The sequence below is a fragment of the Bos javanicus genome, chromosome 2 (genome assembly GCF_032452875.1).
Source record: "Bos javanicus breed banteng chromosome 2, ARS-OSU_banteng_1.0, whole genome shotgun sequence".
Taxonomy (NCBI): domain Eukaryota; kingdom Metazoa; phylum Chordata; class Mammalia; order Artiodactyla; family Bovidae; genus Bos; species Bos javanicus.
In genome coordinates, this window is record NC_083869.1 from 7,394,793 (window position 1) to 7,416,242 (window position 21,450).

General features: G+C 37.5%; 1 protein-coding gene across 2 annotated transcripts in view; it reads right to left on the reverse strand.

Moving 5' to 3' along the window:
• Nucleotides 1-411: 411 nt before the first annotated feature.
• The window catches only part of COL3A1 (collagen type III alpha 1 chain), a 40,174-nt gene continuing 19,135 nt past the window's right edge, over nt 412-21,450 (reverse strand). Inside the window, exons 14-51 of one of the 2 annotated variants that reach the window (XM_061433162.1) lie at nt 21,224-21,268; nt 20,591-20,644; nt 20,085-20,183; nt 19,326-19,370; nt 19,080-19,178; nt 18,829-18,882; nt 18,601-18,708; nt 18,358-18,411; nt 17,667-17,765; nt 16,994-17,047; nt 16,739-16,837; nt 16,352-16,405; nt 15,987-16,040; nt 15,603-15,656; nt 15,085-15,138; nt 14,708-14,752; nt 14,070-14,168; nt 13,871-13,978; nt 13,607-13,660; nt 12,105-12,158; nt 11,967-12,020; nt 11,229-11,282; nt 10,137-10,244; nt 9,646-9,699; nt 9,313-9,366; nt 8,954-9,115; nt 8,731-8,838; nt 7,649-7,756; nt 6,768-6,821; nt 6,542-6,649; nt 6,007-6,060; nt 5,508-5,615; nt 5,160-5,213; nt 4,956-5,063; nt 3,731-4,028; nt 2,865-3,052; nt 2,250-2,492; nt 412-1,497 (exon numbers count right to left, since the gene is read on the reverse strand). In XM_061433162.1, coding sequence (XP_061289146.1) covers nt 1,351-1,497; nt 2,250-2,492; nt 2,865-3,052; nt 3,731-4,028; nt 4,956-5,063; nt 5,160-5,213; nt 5,508-5,615; nt 6,007-6,060; nt 6,542-6,649; nt 6,768-6,821; nt 7,649-7,756; nt 8,731-8,838; nt 8,954-9,115; nt 9,313-9,366; nt 9,646-9,699; nt 10,137-10,244; nt 11,229-11,282; nt 11,967-12,020; nt 12,105-12,158; nt 13,607-13,660; nt 13,871-13,978; nt 14,070-14,168; nt 14,708-14,752; nt 15,085-15,138; nt 15,603-15,656; nt 15,987-16,040; nt 16,352-16,405; nt 16,739-16,837; nt 16,994-17,047; nt 17,667-17,765; nt 18,358-18,411; nt 18,601-18,708; nt 18,829-18,882; nt 19,080-19,178; nt 19,326-19,370; nt 20,085-20,183; nt 20,591-20,644; nt 21,224-21,268 — 3,450 coding nt within the window. In that variant the 3' untranslated portion in view covers nt 412-1,350. The remainder of the gene's footprint in view (nt 1,498-2,249; nt 2,493-2,864; nt 3,053-3,730; nt 4,029-4,955; nt 5,064-5,159; nt 5,214-5,507; nt 5,616-6,006; nt 6,061-6,541; nt 6,650-6,767; nt 6,822-7,648; nt 7,757-8,730; nt 8,839-8,953; nt 9,116-9,312; nt 9,367-9,645; nt 9,700-10,136; nt 10,245-11,228; nt 11,283-11,966; nt 12,021-12,104; nt 12,159-13,606; nt 13,661-13,870; nt 13,979-14,069; nt 14,169-14,707; nt 14,753-15,084; nt 15,139-15,602; nt 15,657-15,986; nt 16,041-16,351; nt 16,406-16,738; nt 16,838-16,993; nt 17,048-17,666; nt 17,766-18,357; nt 18,412-18,600; nt 18,709-18,828; nt 18,883-19,079; nt 19,179-19,325; nt 19,371-20,084; nt 20,184-20,590; nt 20,645-21,223; nt 21,269-21,450) is intronic. The other variant, XM_061433172.1, reaches the window with a different exon arrangement.

Genomic DNA, 21,450 nt, shown 5'->3' on the forward strand with positions numbered 1-21,450 from the left:
TTAGAAGTGGTAGAAAAAGCCTAACCTTGCAATTATTCTCAATGTTAAGCTCTGTTTTGCTAGGCCCAGCTTACTTTCTTCTAAATTACCAGAAATTTCCTCCTTTATTACTCCCACTTTAGGGATTCGCTAACTTACCATGTTACTATTTCCAGGGATTGTGTCAAATAGAAGCCCTTGGTTTTCCACATGTCCCAAGGAGTTCTGTTAAATATGATCTAAAAATCTGCAAGATTCCCCATTGAGCATTATCTCTCTTTCCATCATGAGTTATATTATCTCATATTCCTGAAGGAGCATTATCGTATTATTAAGTGAGAGAGCTAAGACTCAATATGATTTTTCCAGGAAAAATCACTGGAGTTCCTGAGTGCAAACGTACATCTATGAAAAGCTGACAAAAGCCAGGAATGTTTTATTATGATCTTTTATTATGGGTGTCTGTCAGAAAAAAAGATCAACAACCACATACAAGCTTACAAAGTTTAATTTCAACACATTCTCTGTGTTACTGTGACAAAAGCAGCCCCTTTATTAGTTTTTTGTTGTTGTTGACTTTCACAGGATGCAGGGAAAGTGTCTCCTGCAGTGATACACCAGGAAACATTTTTGACAGGAGACAAGTACAGATGGTGCAACTGTGTTTTGAATGCAAGGCAACAATTCTGACCTAGAGTTTTCAAAGTGAAAATACATTAGCACCAGACCATGTGTCTTTAAAGACTTGCCAAATATTGGTAAACTTGACCAGCAATGACCAGAAAAAAGAAAAGCACCTTTAAAAGCAGTTGATATTCAAGATTAATTATGGCTTCAAAACTATTTCTTTAAATTCTTGCACTACATTCTACTTTTTTTTAAACCAATATTTTAGGAACGTAAGTTTTGGCATTTCATACAAATTTTTCATCTTCTGGGACTCACAGAATTCATTTATGTTTCTGACCAGGTTGAGGTAGTTGAAACAGGAAGTTCTTTTCTAATTTCTTGCTTGACTGTTTCAGAAGAAAGGTAATCTTTTAATGGTAAGCACCGTCATTGCTCTGAAAATGGGCTAGGATTCAAAGAATGTAACGCAGTGTTATTGGAAGAGTGTTGAAGTTTATTTATTATAGCACCATTGAGACATTTTGAAATTGAAATTGGTAAAAAAATAGAACAATAAGCATTTGAACTGTATTTGGTGTAATAGCAAAAACAAATATCCTTTTTTGGTCAAATTACACTTTTTTCCCAAGAATTTTGGAAATAAATAACTGGAACTTGGTCACTTGTACTGGCTGACAAGATTAGAACAAAAGGAACATATGGAGTGTGAAGCTTTTTCTGGGACTTTGGATAGAGTTTGGTTTATAAAAAGCAAACAGGGCCAATGTCCGCACCAAATTCTTGATCAGGACCACCGATATCATAGGGTGCAATATCTACAATAGGTAATCTGACGGCCTTGCGTGTTTGATACTGGAAGACTGTTTTGCCCCATTCCCCAGTGTGTTTCTGTAAAAAAAAAAGAGCAAATAAAAAATGTAAGTGATAATGACATTACAATTATTTAGTTTTTCTGATGAAGTTTTAAAAATATTTTGCTTAAAGGGAGTTACCAACTTAAAGTTGGTAACTTGCAATGTATACATATAAGACTTGCTCCAGTTCAAAGTGATAATCCTCCCAGCAGATAAACCATATCATTAACCAAAAGCCTTACAGTACTTCAGGGTAAACCCAACAGGGAGATTGCCACAGGCCAGTGCCTTCTCAGAAACCTCAGTTCTGATCAATACTACCAGGTAGGGAGCTAGTTTACTAAGAAGTAGATAGTTCTCTTACATTGGAACTTGTGATATATTATTAATATTAGGAATGAATTCTCCTTCTGTTCATAAAGGTAATAACAAAGGGTTGATTTAAAGTAACCTTTAAAATTAAAAACAGATTTTAGATTGAGATCGTATGATGGCAGTTATGTAGAATGGATAATAACCATCTAAATTATCTGATAAAATTTATATCATGGGTTTAAATTTCAATGGCTTTCATAGCAATTAGTTTTCACCAGGAGGTTGAGAAGATAAACTCATTGTTTGTGACATTTAACCTTCCCTGGAATGAATCAGTATTCAATATAACTCACACTGAATGCCATCTTTTGTTCAAACTCATTATTTTTATTCCTTCTTTTAAAAATAGCATGATTACATGAGCAAGCTGAGCTCATCATAAGACATGCTTATAAAAATGCTGATACTTACTGTGCAACCATCCTCCAGAACTGTGTATGTGAATTTGCTATTTCCTTCAGCCTTGAATTCACCTTCATTTGACCCCATCAGCTTCAAGGCTTTCTTTACATTCCCACTGGCATGATCCATGTATGCAATGCTATTCTTGCAGTGATATGTGATGTTCTGAGAGGCCCGGCTGGAGAGAAGTCGGAGGAATGCCAGCTGGACATCGAGGACGTCTTCGGGAAGTTCAGGATTGCCATAGCTAAACTGTGGTGGGGAACAAATAAAGCTGATCAAACATTTTAGCAGCAATTATGCCTAGTGGATTTATATAGAGAGTATGGTCACAGTAATATAAATTGTTTATGTATTTTATCTACAACTTTTTATTGCATGTATAATATATAATGTCAGAGTAAAGAAGATCTTAAATTTGAAAGAAAGGTGATTGTGTATTAAGAATCATTTAATCTAATTTAGCTTTGAGAAACAAGTTATAATTGCTATCTGAGTATATACAATCTTTTGCACCTTTCTATTTATTAACTATCTTTGCTTTGCGATGAACAAATGGGAGGAACAAAAAATTAGGGAAGCAAAGATAAATCAGTTAAAGAAAAATGGCGTATCTTTTCTTACCTGAAAACCACCGTCCATGGATTCTCCAAACCAAACATGTTTCTTCTCAGCACCAGAATCTGTCCACCAGTTCTTCTGTGGGATAGTCAAAGGACTGGCACTAATGCACGTTTCCCCAGTTTCCATGTTACAGTAGACTTTAATAGCATCCAATTTGCAACCTTGGTTAGGATCAACCCAATATTCTCCTGAATAGTCACAAAGAGGACAATGGAATTGGTTATGAAGTCCAGTAATGGGATTTAGGCCACAATGATTTTGTAAGGCATTCATACTATAGTCTATCCAGTCGCAAGGAGTCTGACTCAACTGGAGTGACTGAGTGAGGCATTCACAATGTTGACTGCCAATGTATTTGTATTTTACATATTTCTACTTTTTAGTGTAGCATAACAGAGGAACTTTGGGATAGTTTCATAATTTGAAAAATTTAGTAATTAGATTATTATAAAAACTATTTCAATGAATATAGGTTACAATGCTTAAATTGCAAATTATGCCTGCATCAAATTACAAATATTTGATCCTGAGAACAAAGTGATATATGTTGTTTATAACTCAAATAACTTTGTGATGATATGAAGAAATGTGCCCAAACATGATTTGTTTTAAAATTTCTACAAAATTGTCTTTAAATTTTCCTATATTGGAATATTTCAAATTTATGTTACAGTTTAAGTACATCTATAAAATTCATGTTTTCTTACAACATCAAGGAGTTTCAATTCAACTAACACTATTTAAGGATTATTCCTGCTATATAATATCTTCTACTCATAGTAAAAATTTCCTTTTCCCTAAATTTGAATACAGGCAGTTTTCTCTGTTATCTTGTTGCTATGAGTGTGAAAGTTTCCCCAACATACCACTCTGGAGTTCAGGATGGCAGAATTTCAGGTCCCTGCAGTTCCGTGCAGGGTTTTTACGGGAACCATCAGGACTAATGAGGCTTTCTATTTGTCCATTGACTGATTTGAGTGAGGTCATAATCTCATCGGTGTTGATTTTGAAATCTATCGGTTCATCTCCATAATATGGGGCAAAACCACCAGCTTTTTCGGCTCCAACACCAGCAATGGCAGCAACCCCGCCAGCACCACAACATGGACCAGGGGCACCAGGAGGTCCAGGAGGGCCTGGTTGTCCTGGGTGGCCTGGGGAGCCCTAGAAGGAGTAAGAACATACATCACTGATGTGTAAGAACATATGTCATTGATGTAAACTTGTTTGGTATCCACAGAAAGAATACATTGCTAGCCCAATAAAATGTCTTACAAAGAATTAATACATTGTGTAAGCATAATTATTTCGATACAAGTTTGGGTTGTTTTTTGATAGAATATTAACCAATTTATAACTATAATCCATTCTTAGGAAGTTTATTGTGTTCTACTGTATAGGAAGAAATGGTGTTAGATCACAAATTTTACTCTATCATGTGTTCTAAGATGTTAGCGATTCTAATGCTGACAGGTCAGAGGAGTTATGATCAGGAAACCTAGATTCTGACCCCAGATTTATCATTAACCTTGTGGTTTGGGGTTAACCACTTAACTTTGTGTTTAATTGTGTAACTTGTGGGGTTAATAGTTTTTCTTCCATTTACCCCAAAGGCGTGGGATAGGAATGTGTTAGAAATGATGGTGTAAGCAGCAAAACAGGAATAATCACTGAAGCTGTTTGAGCAGTGGAATGCATCAGTACTTTAAACCTGTCATTATGATGATCATAGTTGTGAGCTGTCTAATATGAGGTCAGCAGTGGCAGAGTTCTTTTTATTCACTGAGCTATTTTCCTTTTATTCACTGAACAGTTTTCATTCTGCTAAAACTGTTATCTGATCAGTTAACTGTTATCTGATGAGTAAAACTGTAAGGAAGGTTTTCTTGATTGCTCCCTGTTATGGGCAGTGTGGTGGAGAAGTTTTCATGTGGTGGAGAATGTCCTAAAGTCAGTGTTCAGTTCCTAACTTAAGTTCAGTAATTGTATTGTGTTTAACTAGCCATCTCAATTTTAAAATATTGCAAAGTGTTTCTGAAAATGTGAAGATGATAGCAAATTAAATACACATGTTTATAAGTAATGTCTTACCTCAGATCCTCTTTCACCTCTGTTACCTCGGGGCCCTGGTGGTCCAATGGGACCAGGGTGTCCACTTGCTCCGTCCTTGCCAGGGGGCCCGCTAGGTCCAACAGGTCCCTAAGAAATGAACATGGTATCACAATGCTAGAATACTTCCCTGCAGTGCAAAAATGTTAAAACATGGAACTTCCAATCTCTCTCTCTTGTACATACTCTGGGGCCTGCAGGGCCTGGACTGCCAACTGCACCTTGATGACCAGCGGGACCCTGAAAGGAAAGGAAGGTGCATTTGAGTGATGCCTTCAAGAAGCTCAGTGAACTGTATTTTCAAGGTCAGATCAAGAAACTTGAGGCTCAAGATGAACCATGAGCTCTTTTTCCTTATTCTCCCCATTGTCTCATGCCAACTACTATTTCAAATAAGCCCTTAAATTGATTTCTAATCTCTTGTAGCATAGGCTTTTAGAGATGAACATTCTTCCATTACTGATCTCTAAAGTGTGCCTATCTCATCAGTGAAAATGCACTGAGAGGACTTTCTAGCACAGCAGATGCACTTACCGGAGATCCGGGGGCCCCTGGGTTGCCAGGGAATCCGCGATGTCCTTTGATGCCCATAGCACCACGCTCACCGGTTTCCCCTTTGTCACCGCGTGGGCCTTGGGGACCCTTTACAAACACATTTCAAATTAGGATCATACACACACGCGTCGGAAAAACAAATTAGAACTCACAACAATTAAGTCCATTTTATAATATTCTACAAGCGAGAAGTCCCATCGACAGACTGCGTACGTGCAACTATACAAAATGCTGTGGTTGCTTCGATTTTGGACTGAGAATTGTATAGAGCCCCAATAATTGCCACGTATACACATGGCCCCAAGGACGTTTTAGATCCTAAATTGCTTTCTGTTTCATGAAAGGACAGTTTAAATTTGGTTCCATAGTTATGTATTTATTCATCCCTTTTTCCTGAACATGCTAGAAAATAGACTGTTTCCTACACCATAGACTTAGTTAAAATAGACAACAAACAAACAAACAAACAAAAACTCACAGGAGGACCTCTTGATCCGGCAGGACCGGGGGCCCCAGAAGGACCAGCAGGGCCCTAAAATAAAAATACACAAATAAACACAGGGGGAGGTGTTTGCTTTTTGATATAGATTTGTTTTATTTAAATGCTAATCTTTTCATTGTGGGAGAATAATGGTATGCTTGCTGATATTACTGAAAGTTAGTATTACTTTTTCCTTACAAATCCTTGACCTGTTTATAGCTTTACCTGGGGGTCTAAACAGGAAAAAGAGAACATCCTGTTAGTTCAACTATATGTTGATGAAGTGGATATACACTTGGTGTGATTAATACCATTTTGAATTTAAAAAATGAACTCTTCATTGACTATTGCCAGAAATCTCTCATGTATCTTTGTCACCACAATTGTCTAAGGAATGACTAGCATACAAAACTGTAAAACAAATGAGAGTAGATCTTTCGGTTGGCAGATATGACATTCTATCGTCTATCTACTGAGTTCTTTATTGCGGAAAACGGATAAGTAAGGAACGATGGTGTTCATTAGAACTCACAGTTTCTCCTCTGTCACCGCTCTTTCCAGCTGGACCGACAGGACCAGGAGGGCCTGGGTGACCAGGAGCTCCAGGGGCACCAGGAGAGCCATTTTCACCACGGTCACCCTGTGGACAAGATCACAGTTCCAAAATCGATCTGATCAGCAGTTATTGCTTTAATTACATCTATTAAAAGGTATAATTAAAACCTACAAAAAAATTACTGTACTTGGGTTTATTATACCTTGGCACCTGGAGCTCCATCTCGGCCTGGCAGACCATCTGATCCAGGGTTTCCCTGGTTAAAGAAAAAAAATAAGAAAAGAAATCAAAATTTTTGGAACTATTTAAATACCATTGAAGCCATATATTCTCAATGGGTAAAATATCATTCCTAAAGAGAATAAAAATTGGTTCTTTGGAGTGAAAAATCTTAGATGTGACAATGGGTGTGGCCCTGCAAGGGTTGACAATGCCTACATGGAGAGGCAGTACACCCGTGATACTACAGTTTCACAGGGTAAGCGAGAAAGAAGTGACTAGGAAACTAAAAAGCGTTCTTAGGAGAGAGGTAATACATAAAAGCTCGACACACAGTAATTTAAGCAGATAATGAAAATCTACAATTTAAGAAAGGACTAATCACAGATAATATGCAGAATATTTTTACCCAGAAGGAATGCTGTAAACTGGGGCTTTCCCCATCCCCAACAAGAGTTTATTTAGCTAAAGGTCATATCCCTCTCCATTAATGATCATTCACTGCATAAATATTAAAGAACATGAACAGTTAAGGCTGAGTTGTAATAAATTGTAATAGAAAGAATATTTATTACTAGAGAAAGAAGGTGAACTTTGATATGTGGCAATATTTACACTTCTAGACCCAAGTAAGGCCAATTTGAACCTTGCTTAAATGTTATGGAAGGCAGGAGGAGAAGGCAATGACAGAGGATGAGATGATTGGATGGTGTTACTGACTCAATGGATATGAATTTGAGAAAACTCCAGGAGATGGTGAAGGACAGGGAAGCCTGGTGTGCTGCAGTCCAAAGGGTCTCAAAGTGACTTAGCGACTGAACAACAGCATGCCTCATTGGATACTTTCTGAGAACTAGTACTTACATCTCTTCCAGGCTCACCAGCTGTACCAGCCAGACCAGGAAGACCCTGGGGGCCAGGAGGACCACGTTCTCCATTCTGACCACTAGGTCCTGGTTTACCATTTTCACCCTGTGTACAAAGAAAGAAATTCATATTTCTTTCCAGGAAATCAATTAATATGATACTTTTAGATGTCTTTATTTCCCAGGGATGAACTTTGTATTATTCAATTCTTATGGAATTTGTTCCTAAAACTATCCCTGCCAGAGGAAAAATGCTTTGGGGAACAAACTTCTTGTATGTTCTAACTTGTTCAATGAACCTGGATGCCTGAGTAATTACATTGATTATCATATTCGAATACATCCTAATATGAGGTGCATAAGTAGACATGGCTATTGTAAGAAAAAAAATAATGATTAATCATCATGAAACCACAGGTTTATGGTGCCCATTAGAATTAGGTTATATCGAATGTTTGGCTCTATTTAAAGAATATACATTTATTGGATATGTTCATATAAATCAAATAGACTTAAATGTTATATTGTAATTTCACTACAATATTATATGACTATCAGTTTAAAAGGGTGCTCAAAGTGTCAAAATGTGAGCCCTAATAAAATACAATTTTATTACCCTATTTGCTAAATGGATATTTAAGACGCTAAGCCCTAGGATGTTATAGAAGTATCAGTGAAAGAAAGTCAGGAGAATAAAATAAATTGAGTTGATGGATAATTGGTATCAATTAAAGGAATCACAGGTCTACAAGCTGAGATTATTTTCCCCTTCAAGACTGACAGTCAGCAAATGGAAGAATGCTGACAAGTTTCCTAACAGAGGTATTTGAGATGACAAGATATTTCCTGTGATATCAATCTATTTGTGTTGGTGTTCACAGTTGGTCTATGATGTGCATTGTTTTTGGATTCCAGAGCCTCTTGATAACATGCATGCTTCCTGAAACTGAAAATATCGAGAATGTACATCTAATTACAGGAAAACTTGTTCATTACATACTTGCTATGGTCGTGTGATGTCTAAAGACTATCAGTCTTCATAAAGGAAACCAAGGTCCAGTGAAAGATAGCTACACTCACCTTGATGCCCTGTGGGCCGGGGCTGCCCCTAGCACCTGGCATGCCTGGTGGGCCTGCAAGACCTCGTGCTCCAGTAAGTCCTGCAATTCCGAGTGGGCCTGGAGCTCCCTGTTGTGATGGACAATGAAATCTTGGTTACTCTTTATGTGACTATGTTTTCCTCTGTTGATTTGTGATTGAAAATAAAACTGTTATTAATCAATAGAGCAAAGAAAGCACTCACCGGAGGGCCCTGGGAGCCAGGTGCTCCCCTCTCACCTGGTGGACCAGAATCACCCTTTGGTCCAGAGATCCCGGGGCTGCCAGGAGCACCATTACTGCCAGGTGGACCTGGGGGACCATCTTTGCCTGGAGCACCACTGGAGCCTGGGGGGCCTGGGTTACCCTACAAAGAAATGTTTGATATTAGAATATTTTATAATGAAAAAGTACATTTTTTCTTCCCTCTTTCACCTGGATTCAAATAATTTTATATGGAATTTAATAAAAAGAGAAGTTGCAGTGGATAAGTTTCTCACCCTACGCATATATGAGTACTCTTTATGGAATATATGGCTTAAAATTATTTTAAAAAGTACTTACATTACTGCCAGGAGGGCCAGGAGGACCACGCCCACCGGGGAAGCCAGCAGCACCCTGCAAAATGATAAATACACTTTTGAATGTCAAAAATCAAGGAGAACAAATAATTAACTACTAAAACAAATATGAAATGTAAGAAATGTGGTAGGAACTGCATTCTATTCTGAGATTTATGGTTTGTTTTTTCCTCTTGGAATTTACATATAACTCACACATGAATACGTGATCATCATTTTATACTCTCTGTAGGAAACTAGGGCTTTCAAAGCAGTTTTTATACAGATTGATATTGACTAATGCTTTTCAATAATAGTCAAGACGATCATTACTTACAGGACCACCAGGACTGCCACGTTCGCCTTTGACACCTTGGGGGCCTGGGGGACCCTATATGGAATGGAGATGGAAATTGTCAATAGGAATAGCATCAAAATCAAAATTTGGGATTAGCATTAAGCCTTTGAAAAATCAGTAACTCTGCTTATTATGACAATCATTTACAACACATACAGTCATTATGTTGTACTTTAAACTTATACAATGCAATGTATATGTCAGTTTTATCTCAATAAAACTGGGGGAAAACACTACAACAGAAATGAGAACCTACATCAAAATACAAAAATAGTAACTCTCTAAGGACATGAAAATAACTTGATGGAGGTAACTAGATTGTTGGAGCCCAGCTTCAAACTCAGAACTGTATTCCTACAAAACCTGTATTCTTGTCACCATGAAAAGCTCTCTCTCGGTGTGAAAATATTAAATTATTGACAAACCTAAGTACTTTCTTTTAGAAGGCTTAGAAAAAGAGAGATACTTACAGCAGGCCCAGAACCTCCGGCGGGTCCTGCGGCTCCAGGAGGGCCTCCTTCACCTTTCTCACCAGGAGCGCCTCTTTCTCCTTTAGCACCAGGCTCACCGTTCTGGCCCTGCATTCAGAAACAAACACAGCCTGTGAACTGACACCCTTCACGGTGCACTGGGCTTATCCTTATTTTTTTCTTCAGAAAATAGAATTCTTCATGCAGAGAGATATTTTTCATCTATTTTTAATTTTTAAATTAATTTTTATTGGAGTATAGTTGCTGTACAATGTTGTGTTAGTTTCTGCTGTACAGCAAAGTGAATCAGCCACATGTACACATGTATCTCTTCTCGTTTGGATTTTCTTCCCATTTAGGTCACCAAAGAGCATTGAGTAGATTTCCCTGTGCTATATAATAGATTCTTATTAGTTATCTATTTTATACATAGTTATGGATATATTTAGATGTTAAAATAAAATTGGAAGACTCTCTGAAGACATGGAAGAAACAAAGTCAATGAAAATGTTTACATGATAAAGATTTCCCTGGTGTCCTGTGGTTAGGACTCTATGCTTCCACTGCAGGTGGCATGAGTTTGACCCTTGGTTGGGGAATAAGGTCCCACACCCCACATGAAGCCACCAGAAAATAAAAAGAATTTCCATGATTTAAAAAAAAAAATGTCCAGAAAGTGGTACGATTTCCATTATTTTTTATAAGGGAGAACCTCTCTCTAAGGATTGTGCATTTCAAAGCAAGCACCAATAAATGCATTTGAGAAAGATGGAGCTTAGAGGAAATTTTATTTAGTACCATTTAAAAATGGAAGAACTTTAATAAAAACTTTCAGAGTGCTTTAAATCTAGGAGATCGTGTTAGTCTTATTAATCTGGTGTAAAGGCAGGCCAGGTGTTTTTGTATCCATCTTTTAAACAGTAAGAATAAAGTTCAAAAAAAAAAAAAAAAAGGAGGTGGATAAATGAACCCTCATAGAGAATGAGTGGCTGAAATAGACTAGAATTCAGACTTGACTTATTCTCCTACGATTTTTTAGTGAGATAGTGATTCTGGGCTATGTGACATGCGTGTTTTAATGATCATACTTACAGGAGCACCAGGGAAGCCAGCGGGTCCTGGTGGCCCCTGTTCGCCTCTCTCACCCTTAAGTGAAAAATATCCTCATTAGTCACAGTGAAATAGATTCCTATTGGGAGCACATGTCATCCTCTACATCATCTTATCTTTTCCTTTAAGCTAAGGAAAGATAATGTTAGTGTGCAAAGCTAACAGAGCTTAACCTCTAAAGACCTCTCCATTTTTCAATAAAATTCGAAGTAGCAATTTTCTTCTTATTTTTGTAAGAAAAATAATTTGAGAATTTTGAAGTATTTAAAAAACCTAATTGTAAAACTTCTAAAAATGCAAGGATTTAAAAAAATAAAAATAAGGTTAAAGTGTTTAGAAATCATTCAATTAGTTAAAAACATTTACTAAATATCTCTCCTGAGTCTGCAAACCCCGAAAGCAGAGAATTTTAGATCTAGAAGTAGCCTCGGGCAAAGATCCTATGGCTTTAAGAAATACTCTTTTACAAATGCATATTATTACTTATGCAACTTTTAGATTTTTTTTTCCAGAATTACTTAGGAAAGATGGCAAGATTTTAAATGGTCTCACAGTCTCTTGTGAATCTTAGCTTTAAGAACTTTAACCTTGCCTTGCATGTCATATGATGCTATCCCACCATTGAGACTAGGACCATGGACAGAATTGCTAAAGAGGGAGACACAGGTAGCTGCTGCCTGTGTGGGGCTCAAATGATGTTAAAATGTCTGTAACACTTACAGGGCCACCGCGAGGACCAGCTATACCGGGAACTCCAGGGGCACCACTTTCACCCTTAAAAAAGAAAAAAAAAAAATTGTCCTTCATCCAAACAGCAACAAAAGACACTTTCTGTTTCTAAACAGTGTTAAGTGTTACCTTATCTCCAGGCTGACCAGCTGGGCCAGGAGGACCAATGGGACCAGTGGGACCCTAAAGAAATAGAAATATACTTTAATATTGAAGATGAACAGCATCATTTTCCTTATTAATCAAAAGGCATATATATGGATATATTGTTCATCTAATAAGCTAGATAATGTGGTCTCCTTGATGGCTTGAATTAGATACTCTTTACTCAATGTGAAAATACCACACAGTTTACTAAATACAAGATTCAGTGGCAATTTATTGATCCAGTTTTCTTTCTATTGCAGAAGATAAATAAGACATGATGTAAGATCTTACAGTCATATCTTTTAAAATTAAAGTGTACTGCTTTATTTAACTGTATAATAATTCAAAATATTTAATTTAACCAAAGTATTGTTGCACATATCAAAGTTTTCACATCAAAATTTTCAAATATTAAGGTTTACTTATATTACATAAATATTAGGTTTTAAAATATTGGATGATGGCTTACCTATCTAGACTGTTAAAAGTGAAGTATTTATGAATTTGTTTAAAGCAACTTCAGTAAAGATAATGTCTATCTAATGGCTTAATTATCATGTTTATTTGCTACAGTCATATCTAGGTGTTTTCTAATGTGAACAGAATTGATTGTAATGTGTTTTTTTAACTTTTATTTTGAAATAGTTTTATGGATTCATGGAAGATTGCAAAGAAATATACAGGAAAATTCTGTACATCTTTCTCCCAACTTCTCTCAGGATTGCATCTTACAGAATTATGGTATAGTAATCAAAACCAAGAAACTTACATTTGTACAATCCATAGAGTTTTTCAGATTGCACCAGTTACACATGCACTTCTTTTTGTGTGTATATGTATATGTAATTTTTAATGCAATTTTATTATGTATAACCTTGCATGACCACCATCACAATCAAGATATTCAAATATCCAATTACCATAAAACACCCCCTTATATCATCTCTTTATAGTTATATCCATCTCCCTCTCCCCTATTTCTAACTTCTGGCAACCATAAAACTATTCCATATCTCAAATGTTTCATGAACATCATGCAGTATGGATCCTTTCAAGACTGACTTTTATCACTCAGCATGATGTCCCTGGTGTGTGTCTGCGTTGTTGCATGTATCAACGGTTCATTCCCTTTTATTGCTAAGTAGTATTCCATGGTATGAATATACCATGGAATTTCAATGCTTTTTTTAAAATGAAAAAGTTCCTTCATGAGCAGTATTGATTATCTTGGATTTTAGTGAATTACTATGACTTTAGCTTGTAATATTTATCATACTTTTGAGATTTTTCCATTCTCAGGTCATTGTTGAACTGTTAGTGATAGAAGTCAGGAATTTTAACAATCATGTCATTTAGTTCTTTTTAATGCCCTGAAGGTGGCAAAGTATGATCTAACTTATAAGGAGTTTTTGGAAAAAATAAGTTGAGGTGAAGGGCTGTTCCATACTACATAAATTTTGCTTCTCCCCAATTTGAGTACTCACCCGTGGACCATCTTTCCCTGGAGCACCATCGACACCTGAGCTGCCAGGCTCACCCTGTCAAATAAAAAACAATGGCATCAGATTAGAGGCATCTCCAATGAAAATATGACAAAAAGAGGAGCAACCCTCAAGAGTCACTGCAATGTATCATAGGTGTCCCGATTAAAAAGTTTCTCTAGAAATGGATTACTTTCCAGTAATGTTGCCTTCCTTTAACCAAAAAAGTCTGTGATATTACATAATTAACAGAAAATAGGTTGATACCTTGTCACCCTTTGGACCAGGGCCTCCAGGACCCCCTCTTTCTCCAGGCATTCCTTGCAGACCAGGTGTACCAGCAGAACCAGGTGGCCCAGGGGGACCAACAGCACCCTGAAATTAAAGGAGAAATCATAGCTCACAAGAAAGATAAGGAATGCATTTTGTAAAATATAAGTGAATTGAATTGGGTTGGGGGAGTTACCTTTCCTCCTTCGGGACCAGGGGGGCCAGCTCCACCTCTAGGTCCAGGGGGCCCTCCTGCTCCAGGAGGTCCGCGTTCACCGGGAGCACCAGAATCACCCTGTAGGAGGAAGACAGAAAATCCCTGTTAGGAAACTCAGGCTTCAAACCAAACAAAAACACCCTACATTGTATTATTTTGATACAGATCACAATGCTTTTAACTTTTGAATAATCTGGAAATTTTAACAATTATAAACTGCATTTGATCAATTGAGTGAAAAATGGAAACTTAAACTGAGTTACTCTAAGCAAAGGAATTTTTATACCTGGCCTGATGAGCTAGCTTTGACGCTATTATTATTTTATCACGAGGGGAACATTTGAAAGGTTTTCTCTCAAAACCGTTTTCCTGTAGAGAAGCAATGCACTAGAAAGGTTTTCTTTTGAAATTTCAGGCCCATAGGTGACCCTACTTTGTTTATTCATGTCAGAAAATTCAATTTTCTAGATGATGCAAATTTAATGTATTAGAAATGTCTTGGATTACCCTAAATGTATTCATCAAACATTTTCAATGTTGCGCTTCTAAAAAAGGAATATTTTGGTTTGATATACTAAAAATGCTGAAGAAATGAGAAAGTAAGTTGAAATATTTACCTTGCCTCCTGGAATTCCAGGTGCACCAGCCTCACCCTTTGGACCCTAGGACAGTGATGACATTGCGTGATTAGGCTTCTATCAGAATGTATGTTATATAAATAAATAAGCAAAATACACACTTGACTTGTTCAGTTTATCCAGTCATGAGCTATATTCTCTTCTTTAAGGTCCTTTTATGATAAAATTCAAACTTTTAATGGAATAGTTATGACTCAATTTTGTTTTGTTTTGTTAATGAACTAACAAATAACATTTGTTATTTCAAAACTAAATGTTAAAACTCAGATACCGTGGCATGAAAACGTGAAAGCTAATCATTTATAAATGATTATTCTTTTGGCTTCTGAGTTTTGAAAACGTGACATGCAACTTACAGGTTCACCAGGTTTTCCGTTTTCTCCTGGAGGACCACTCGTTCCAGGCAAGCCCTATAAAGAATCATATTTGTATTGTATAATCACTTCAAACGTTGATTATAGGAAAGCTTCTCTTAGTAAGTGTGTTTCTGCAGAGTATTCAAAAAATGGTTCTAGCAGTCTTTTTAGGTGTAGAAAATTTGTAGCCCTCAGAATCCTGTGACAGAGAGGTGATATTCATATCTTAGAAACCTATGTTCATTTCCCTCTATTCTTTCTGTTGTTGTATATAAAATTGAATCATGATTAGATGAATTTAGCTATATACATTTAAATTACAATAAAAATAAATATAAGCATATTGAATTATGTGAACTTCAAAGTAGAAGTCAGATGCACACATTTTAAGCTAAAGATGAATTATCTTTCAGTGTCACAAAAAAATGGAAGTGTTGATTAACTTAACAAATATAGCTATCAAATGAAACTATTGATAAAAATAGGGGCCCAATGACATTTAATTAACAAATTCTTACTTGCAGTCCTTGTGGACCAGGGGGTCCTGTGTCTCCTTTGTCACCAGAAGGGCCCTATGTAAAAACATAATACGAGATGCTTCACTATAAAATATCTTTTCATATTTATCCACATATTTTTCATCTCATCAGGCCAATTGCTTAATTTAAAAATTAATGGTATGAAGGAAGGCAGAGTCTGGCTTGTGGAAGTGGTGTAAGGAAGACATATACGGCACAAACTTTACTCAGTGTCAGTATTTAGCTAGCTGATTAAATAAACAATCTTCATAATTGCTTTGGTGAGCTATACCAATACAGTGGCAGAGACTGTATAATTCCCAAAGTCTTCCCTCAGGCCCACTCCCATCCACTTCCGTTTCCAGTTCACGCGAGGAAACTTACAGTAGGTCCTGGAGGACCCTGAGGTCCGGTCTCACCATTCTTTCCAGCAGGACCCTAAAAGAAAGCAGTTATGGAAGCAGAGATCAAGAAAACAAAAGTCGTGGGGTTGGAGAGAAATGCCTCTAATACAACAGGCATTGCCTCAGCTTCCAGGATCTAATGCCTGATGACCTGAGGTGGAGCTTATATAATAATAATAGAAATAAAGTGCACAATAAATTCAGTGTGTTTGAATCATCCCCAAACCATCCCCTCTCCCTTGGTCTTTGGAAAAAAAATTGTCTTTCATGAAACTGGTCCCTGAGGCCAAAAAGGTTGGGGAGCACTGTCAGAGGAGTGGAAATGAGTGGATAAAATCTACATACCTGAGGGCCAGGACCTCCAGGGCCACCTCGTTCTCCATTTTTTCCAGGCGCACCCTAAAGAAGTAGCCAGTATTTACTAAATCTCAAAAGGAAAGTATTCATTATCATGTTCTCTCATGTTTTTGATCTGCCCCCTACTCACACATGTATATATCCCCAACTGAAAACTTATTTCTAGACTAGGCTTCCATAAGTGTTCTGCTCTTTGCCCGGAACTCCAGAAGAAAATACGTTAGCTCCCTTCTTACACGGTAGAGGGAAGCTTCTTTCTCGTATACTCTTCTGTGCTTTGAAGTGGAAATCAGTTTGGGGCCATCTGCACCCCCATATGGAAAATAAAAGAACTTCCATCAACTATTTATTGAAGAAATGAAGGAAGGAACTCACATCGTTTCCTTTGGGACCAGGGAAGCCCATGACACCAGGCTGACCTCGCGGACCAGGCGAACCTGGAGGACCGGGTCGACCCGTCTCTCCTTGGCTTCCCTAATAAGAAAAAATTATATTAACAGAAATTTCAAAAAGTCTGATAGAATATGCAGTGTACATCCTAAAGCTATACAATATACATGAAGGCTAGTCCAAATTGTGCATTTAACCATTCTCTGGACTTGTAAAATGAGATGTTGAAAATGTACTCACAGGAGGCCCTGGTTTCCCATCACTGCCTGGTCCTCCGGGGCTACCAGGAATACCCTAAATTGAAGAATTCAGTCAGTCAGCTGATTTAAAAATGATAATTAAAAAAAAAAACACTAAAAAATCTATCTATAAAATTTTGAGATTTCCACTGACATATGTAGCCTCATGGAGAAGGCAATGGCACCCCACTCCAGTACTCTTGCCTGGAAAATCCCATGGGCGGAGGAGCCTGGTAGGCTGCATTCCTTGGGGTGGCTAAGAGTCAGACACGACTGAGAGACTTCACTTGCACTTTTCACTTTCATGCATTGGAGAAGGAAATGGCAACCCACTCCAGTGTTCTTGCCTGGAGAATCCCAGGGATGGGGGAGCCTGGTGGGCTGCAGTCTATGGGGTCACACAGAGTCGGACACGACTGAAGCGACTTAGCAGCAGCAGCAGCAGCAGCAGCATGTAGCCTCATATTTACACACACTTTTCTGTCTTTAAATATCTTACTGAAGCATTCTATTTTATGTTCTTCAATCTATACCAGGTTAAATTTTTGTAAAATAATTTTGTTTCATCTGAGCCTACAAAACATAGTGTCTGACTTAAGTTATTTTTGAACGCTCTTCATTTGCTTTTCCTCTTACTAAATGACAGTGTGGATCAAACAAGTGTTTCTCTTTACCCTCAATCCTGGACCTCCAGGGAGACCATCTCTGCCAGGCTCTCCAGCAACACCTCTGGGCCCTGCAGGGCCTGGGCCACCACGGTCCCCAGGAGGACCCTATGTAGTGAAATAAACCAACATGTATGTGAAAGAGCCTTCGTTGACCTGGACATTGATGGTACTGGGGTTGCAGCTAGAGAACTTCTTTTGGCCCCTTCAAGAGAGATGGGACATTGCCGACATGCTCAGTGTAAAGCACATTATCTATTAGCTTGCATAATATATTAAGGTAACTTTGATGAACATCACATGCTGAAGGAACTGATATTTAGTGGGCTTAGCAATATATTTTGGTGCATATAAAATCAAATATCTTTGATGTTATGAAATCTGATTTATATTGCACTTCAGAGTTTTCGAAGAACTTTCAGGCACTTTAATTTATTCTTGTAATTATATTGAGATAAATAATTCCTAGTTCAAAGATAAGTTAAAGAGTTCTCACAGAGGTCGAGTAACGTTAGTTACAAAGCTAGGAGAATGGCTGAACAGGAGCTGGAATCATTGTTTTACATTGGGAATTATTATTATTTTTAGTTCCAATATATTTCCTTCAGATATTTACGTTTTAATTAATGGGAAACTGTTTAGAAGAATATATCTTTATATAGCACAAGCATTTCTGAAAATTGAAACTAATGTTCTATACCTTTTCTCCTGGAAGGCCATTTGCTCCAGCAGGTCCTCGGAATCCAGGCACACCCTGGAAATAGAGAAAGGCAAATATTTAAGTCCAAAACGTGAAAACTTTTCCATAATTCTCATAGTATGAGATGCTTCAAAATAATCTTTGTGATTGAGTACTACTCAGATTAAGAACAAACACAGTTGCCTCACCACGAAGGTGAAGTTCTATGATTGTTTTCCTTTTCCATGCCCATGGGAGACATACCCTTTCTCCTGCAGCTCCAGGAAGTCCATTTGCACCAGGTTCTCCAGGAGAACCATCTTTGCCATCTTCACCCTTAGGTCCTGCGATACCTGGAGAACCAGCTTCTCCCTGTGAAATGACAGAAATAATGACTGAACTTCAAGCACTTTTTTTTTTTTTTACCTGCTTAGTTCTTAACTATGTTCTATATTTCTAAGAAATAACTGAATCTGTTGAGGCAATACTTACGCGTTCCCCACGTGGTCCTGGGTCTCCTTTGGCTCCATTCTTACCGGGTTCACCCTAAATGGAACATAATTGTGGCTTAATAAACAGGGAGAATAGACTAGCAAAATCATCACCAGTCACAGCAGATTCAATTACAAAAACAATGAAATCAATATAAATTCAATGGAACAAGAACAAAGAGCCTGTTATTTTTATTGTGAGAAAGAAGCCACACCTCTCAGACAATGAAGGAAAACAAACAAACAACTTACTGCAGCACCTCGTTGCCCGGGAACACCATTGGTGCCAGGTGGCCCTGGAGGACCACGAGCTCCTATCAGCCCAGGAGCCCCAGGAATGCCAGCAGGACCCTGGAAACAATCCAAGCACATTAACATGAGCCAGACTTGAATTTTCTTTTCTAAGTAACCAACTTAAATGTCTTATCATGCTAAACACAAAGGAAGCCAAAAATGTGTGTTGAACTGAGATGAGGGTGAGTTGTGGGGACATCTTACCATTTCACCTTTGCCACCAGGACTACCATTACTCCCAGGAGGCCCCTAGAGTGGGAAAAGAGCATATTCATAATAATGCCAACAGTGCACCTACATTTGAAGCTGCTTATATAAACTAAAATAAATTTATTAATGGGTGTTGTGCTTTATTGGGGTAGGAAATGAAGACCCACTCCAGTATTCTTGCCTGGAGAATCCCATAGACATAGGGATCCCACCAGGCTACAGTCCATGGGGTCACAAAGAGTTGGACATGACTGAAGCGACTTAGCATGTATACATGTTGAGCTTTACAGAGATTAGGTGATTCCTCCAACTACAGGACAACACATAAAAAGTAGCAAAAAATGATCATTATCTGAATAAATTAAAGATAATATGCACTTGGACTAAATTATTAAATAAGTACATAAAGAGAAGAGTTTTTTTTGGTCTGGTTTTCTTTTCTGAATTTCTCTGATTGGTGATTAGTTTGGGGCATAGTCTTCAAGGTATCAGATAGCTATTCATCCTCTACTTCATTCGGTGTCATATAACCACAACATTCATAAATTCTAGAAAAGCACAGACCTCAAAAATTAATTTCAGTATTTAAAATCAGTAATTTCAAAACAATATTTATCTTAGTAGAGGCACTGCAGAGCAATAAGCATTTTTTTTTTCAAAAAAGTAACTTTAATTGACAGCAACATTAAAATATATGCTTTCATGAAATGAAGTGTGGCAATACTCTTCCTCTCAGTCGTTTTTGGTACTTACAGGGGGACCTGGAGCACCAGCATGTCCCTGAGGTCCAGGTTCCCCTCTTTGTCCAGGGGCGCCACTTGAACCAGGAGATCCTGCAGGTCCAACTTCACCCTAAGAGATGAAACCCCTAGTAGTCAGTCTCCCTTTCCACTTCTGATCTCTTAGCTAGTTTATTATTCAGTCCTGCTTAAATCCATCTCCCAAAGGCTGGGGTAGTATGAAAACTAAAGTGAAGTGTCATTAGTCATAAAGGCAGAAAAAAATCATAACCATGTATATAACTGTGTTATCTCTGTTCACAGAAAGAGATTGGGAGAAAAGAAAAGACGTCGGAAGAGATCAGAATACTGAAAGTCAGGGATAACATCCCCTTTGGAGTCAAAGACAGGGCTTCAAACATCCATATAAATCAAAGAAATCCATGTGACTATTAAAAAATCATTTCCAAGAAGCAATCCAATGATTTTATAAAGTCTTCAAGATATATTTTACATTCTTCTATGGAAATACATGCTTACCTTAGCACCAGGGGAACCAGGGAATCCTGCAGTTCCAGGAGGACCAGGGGGGCCCTAAAAAATGAAAAAAACATTTCAAGATCTCTTAAGTAAAGGAAAACTCATACCACTGGTAAATAATGAATGGGTACATACACAGTACAGAGGAAAACTGTACAGATAAAAACAGTATTATCATCAGAGATGACTATTATATGGAGAAACAATATGGCAGAATAAAATGAAAAATTTGATCCCCCTTTCCCCACCATTTATGCCATGAATTCTGTGACTTTGTATAGGTTGCTTAGCCTTGAAATGTCATTTGTAAAATAGAGATAGCATTATTATCTATCTTTGCAAGACTCTTATAACTGTCCCATATCCAATATTAGCCCGTAACTAACATTGTTAAGCACCATACAGATGTTAGCAACTGGCCAAGTATAATAAGGAGCATCAGAATTTTGTTAATGGACTTAGAGTTTTCAGATTAATTGTTTCTAGATTTTGCTTATGGGATTAGTGTCAGTTTGAATCAGATATTTATGAAAAATGTTGAGTTTTAGGTGTACAATCCATATTATCCCAATATCCAATCCCATAATCTCTCCTTACACTAAGCACATCAGGGTTCGACAAAAAGTTGCTTACCGGTTGTCCATCACTTCCTCGAGCTCCATCATTACCTCGAGCCCCCTAAAAAGAGAATTTGGTCTCAAACATCTTCCTCTTTCTGAAAGGCTGCTCACAAGTGAAGTGATATTTTAACTAAAAGTCTGATGCAACTGAGTTGATTTTTCTTCTAGTGTATTAAAATCTGCTTAATGATATACTTAAAAAGGCAAATTGTTAAAAAATCTGATATGCACAGCAATGAT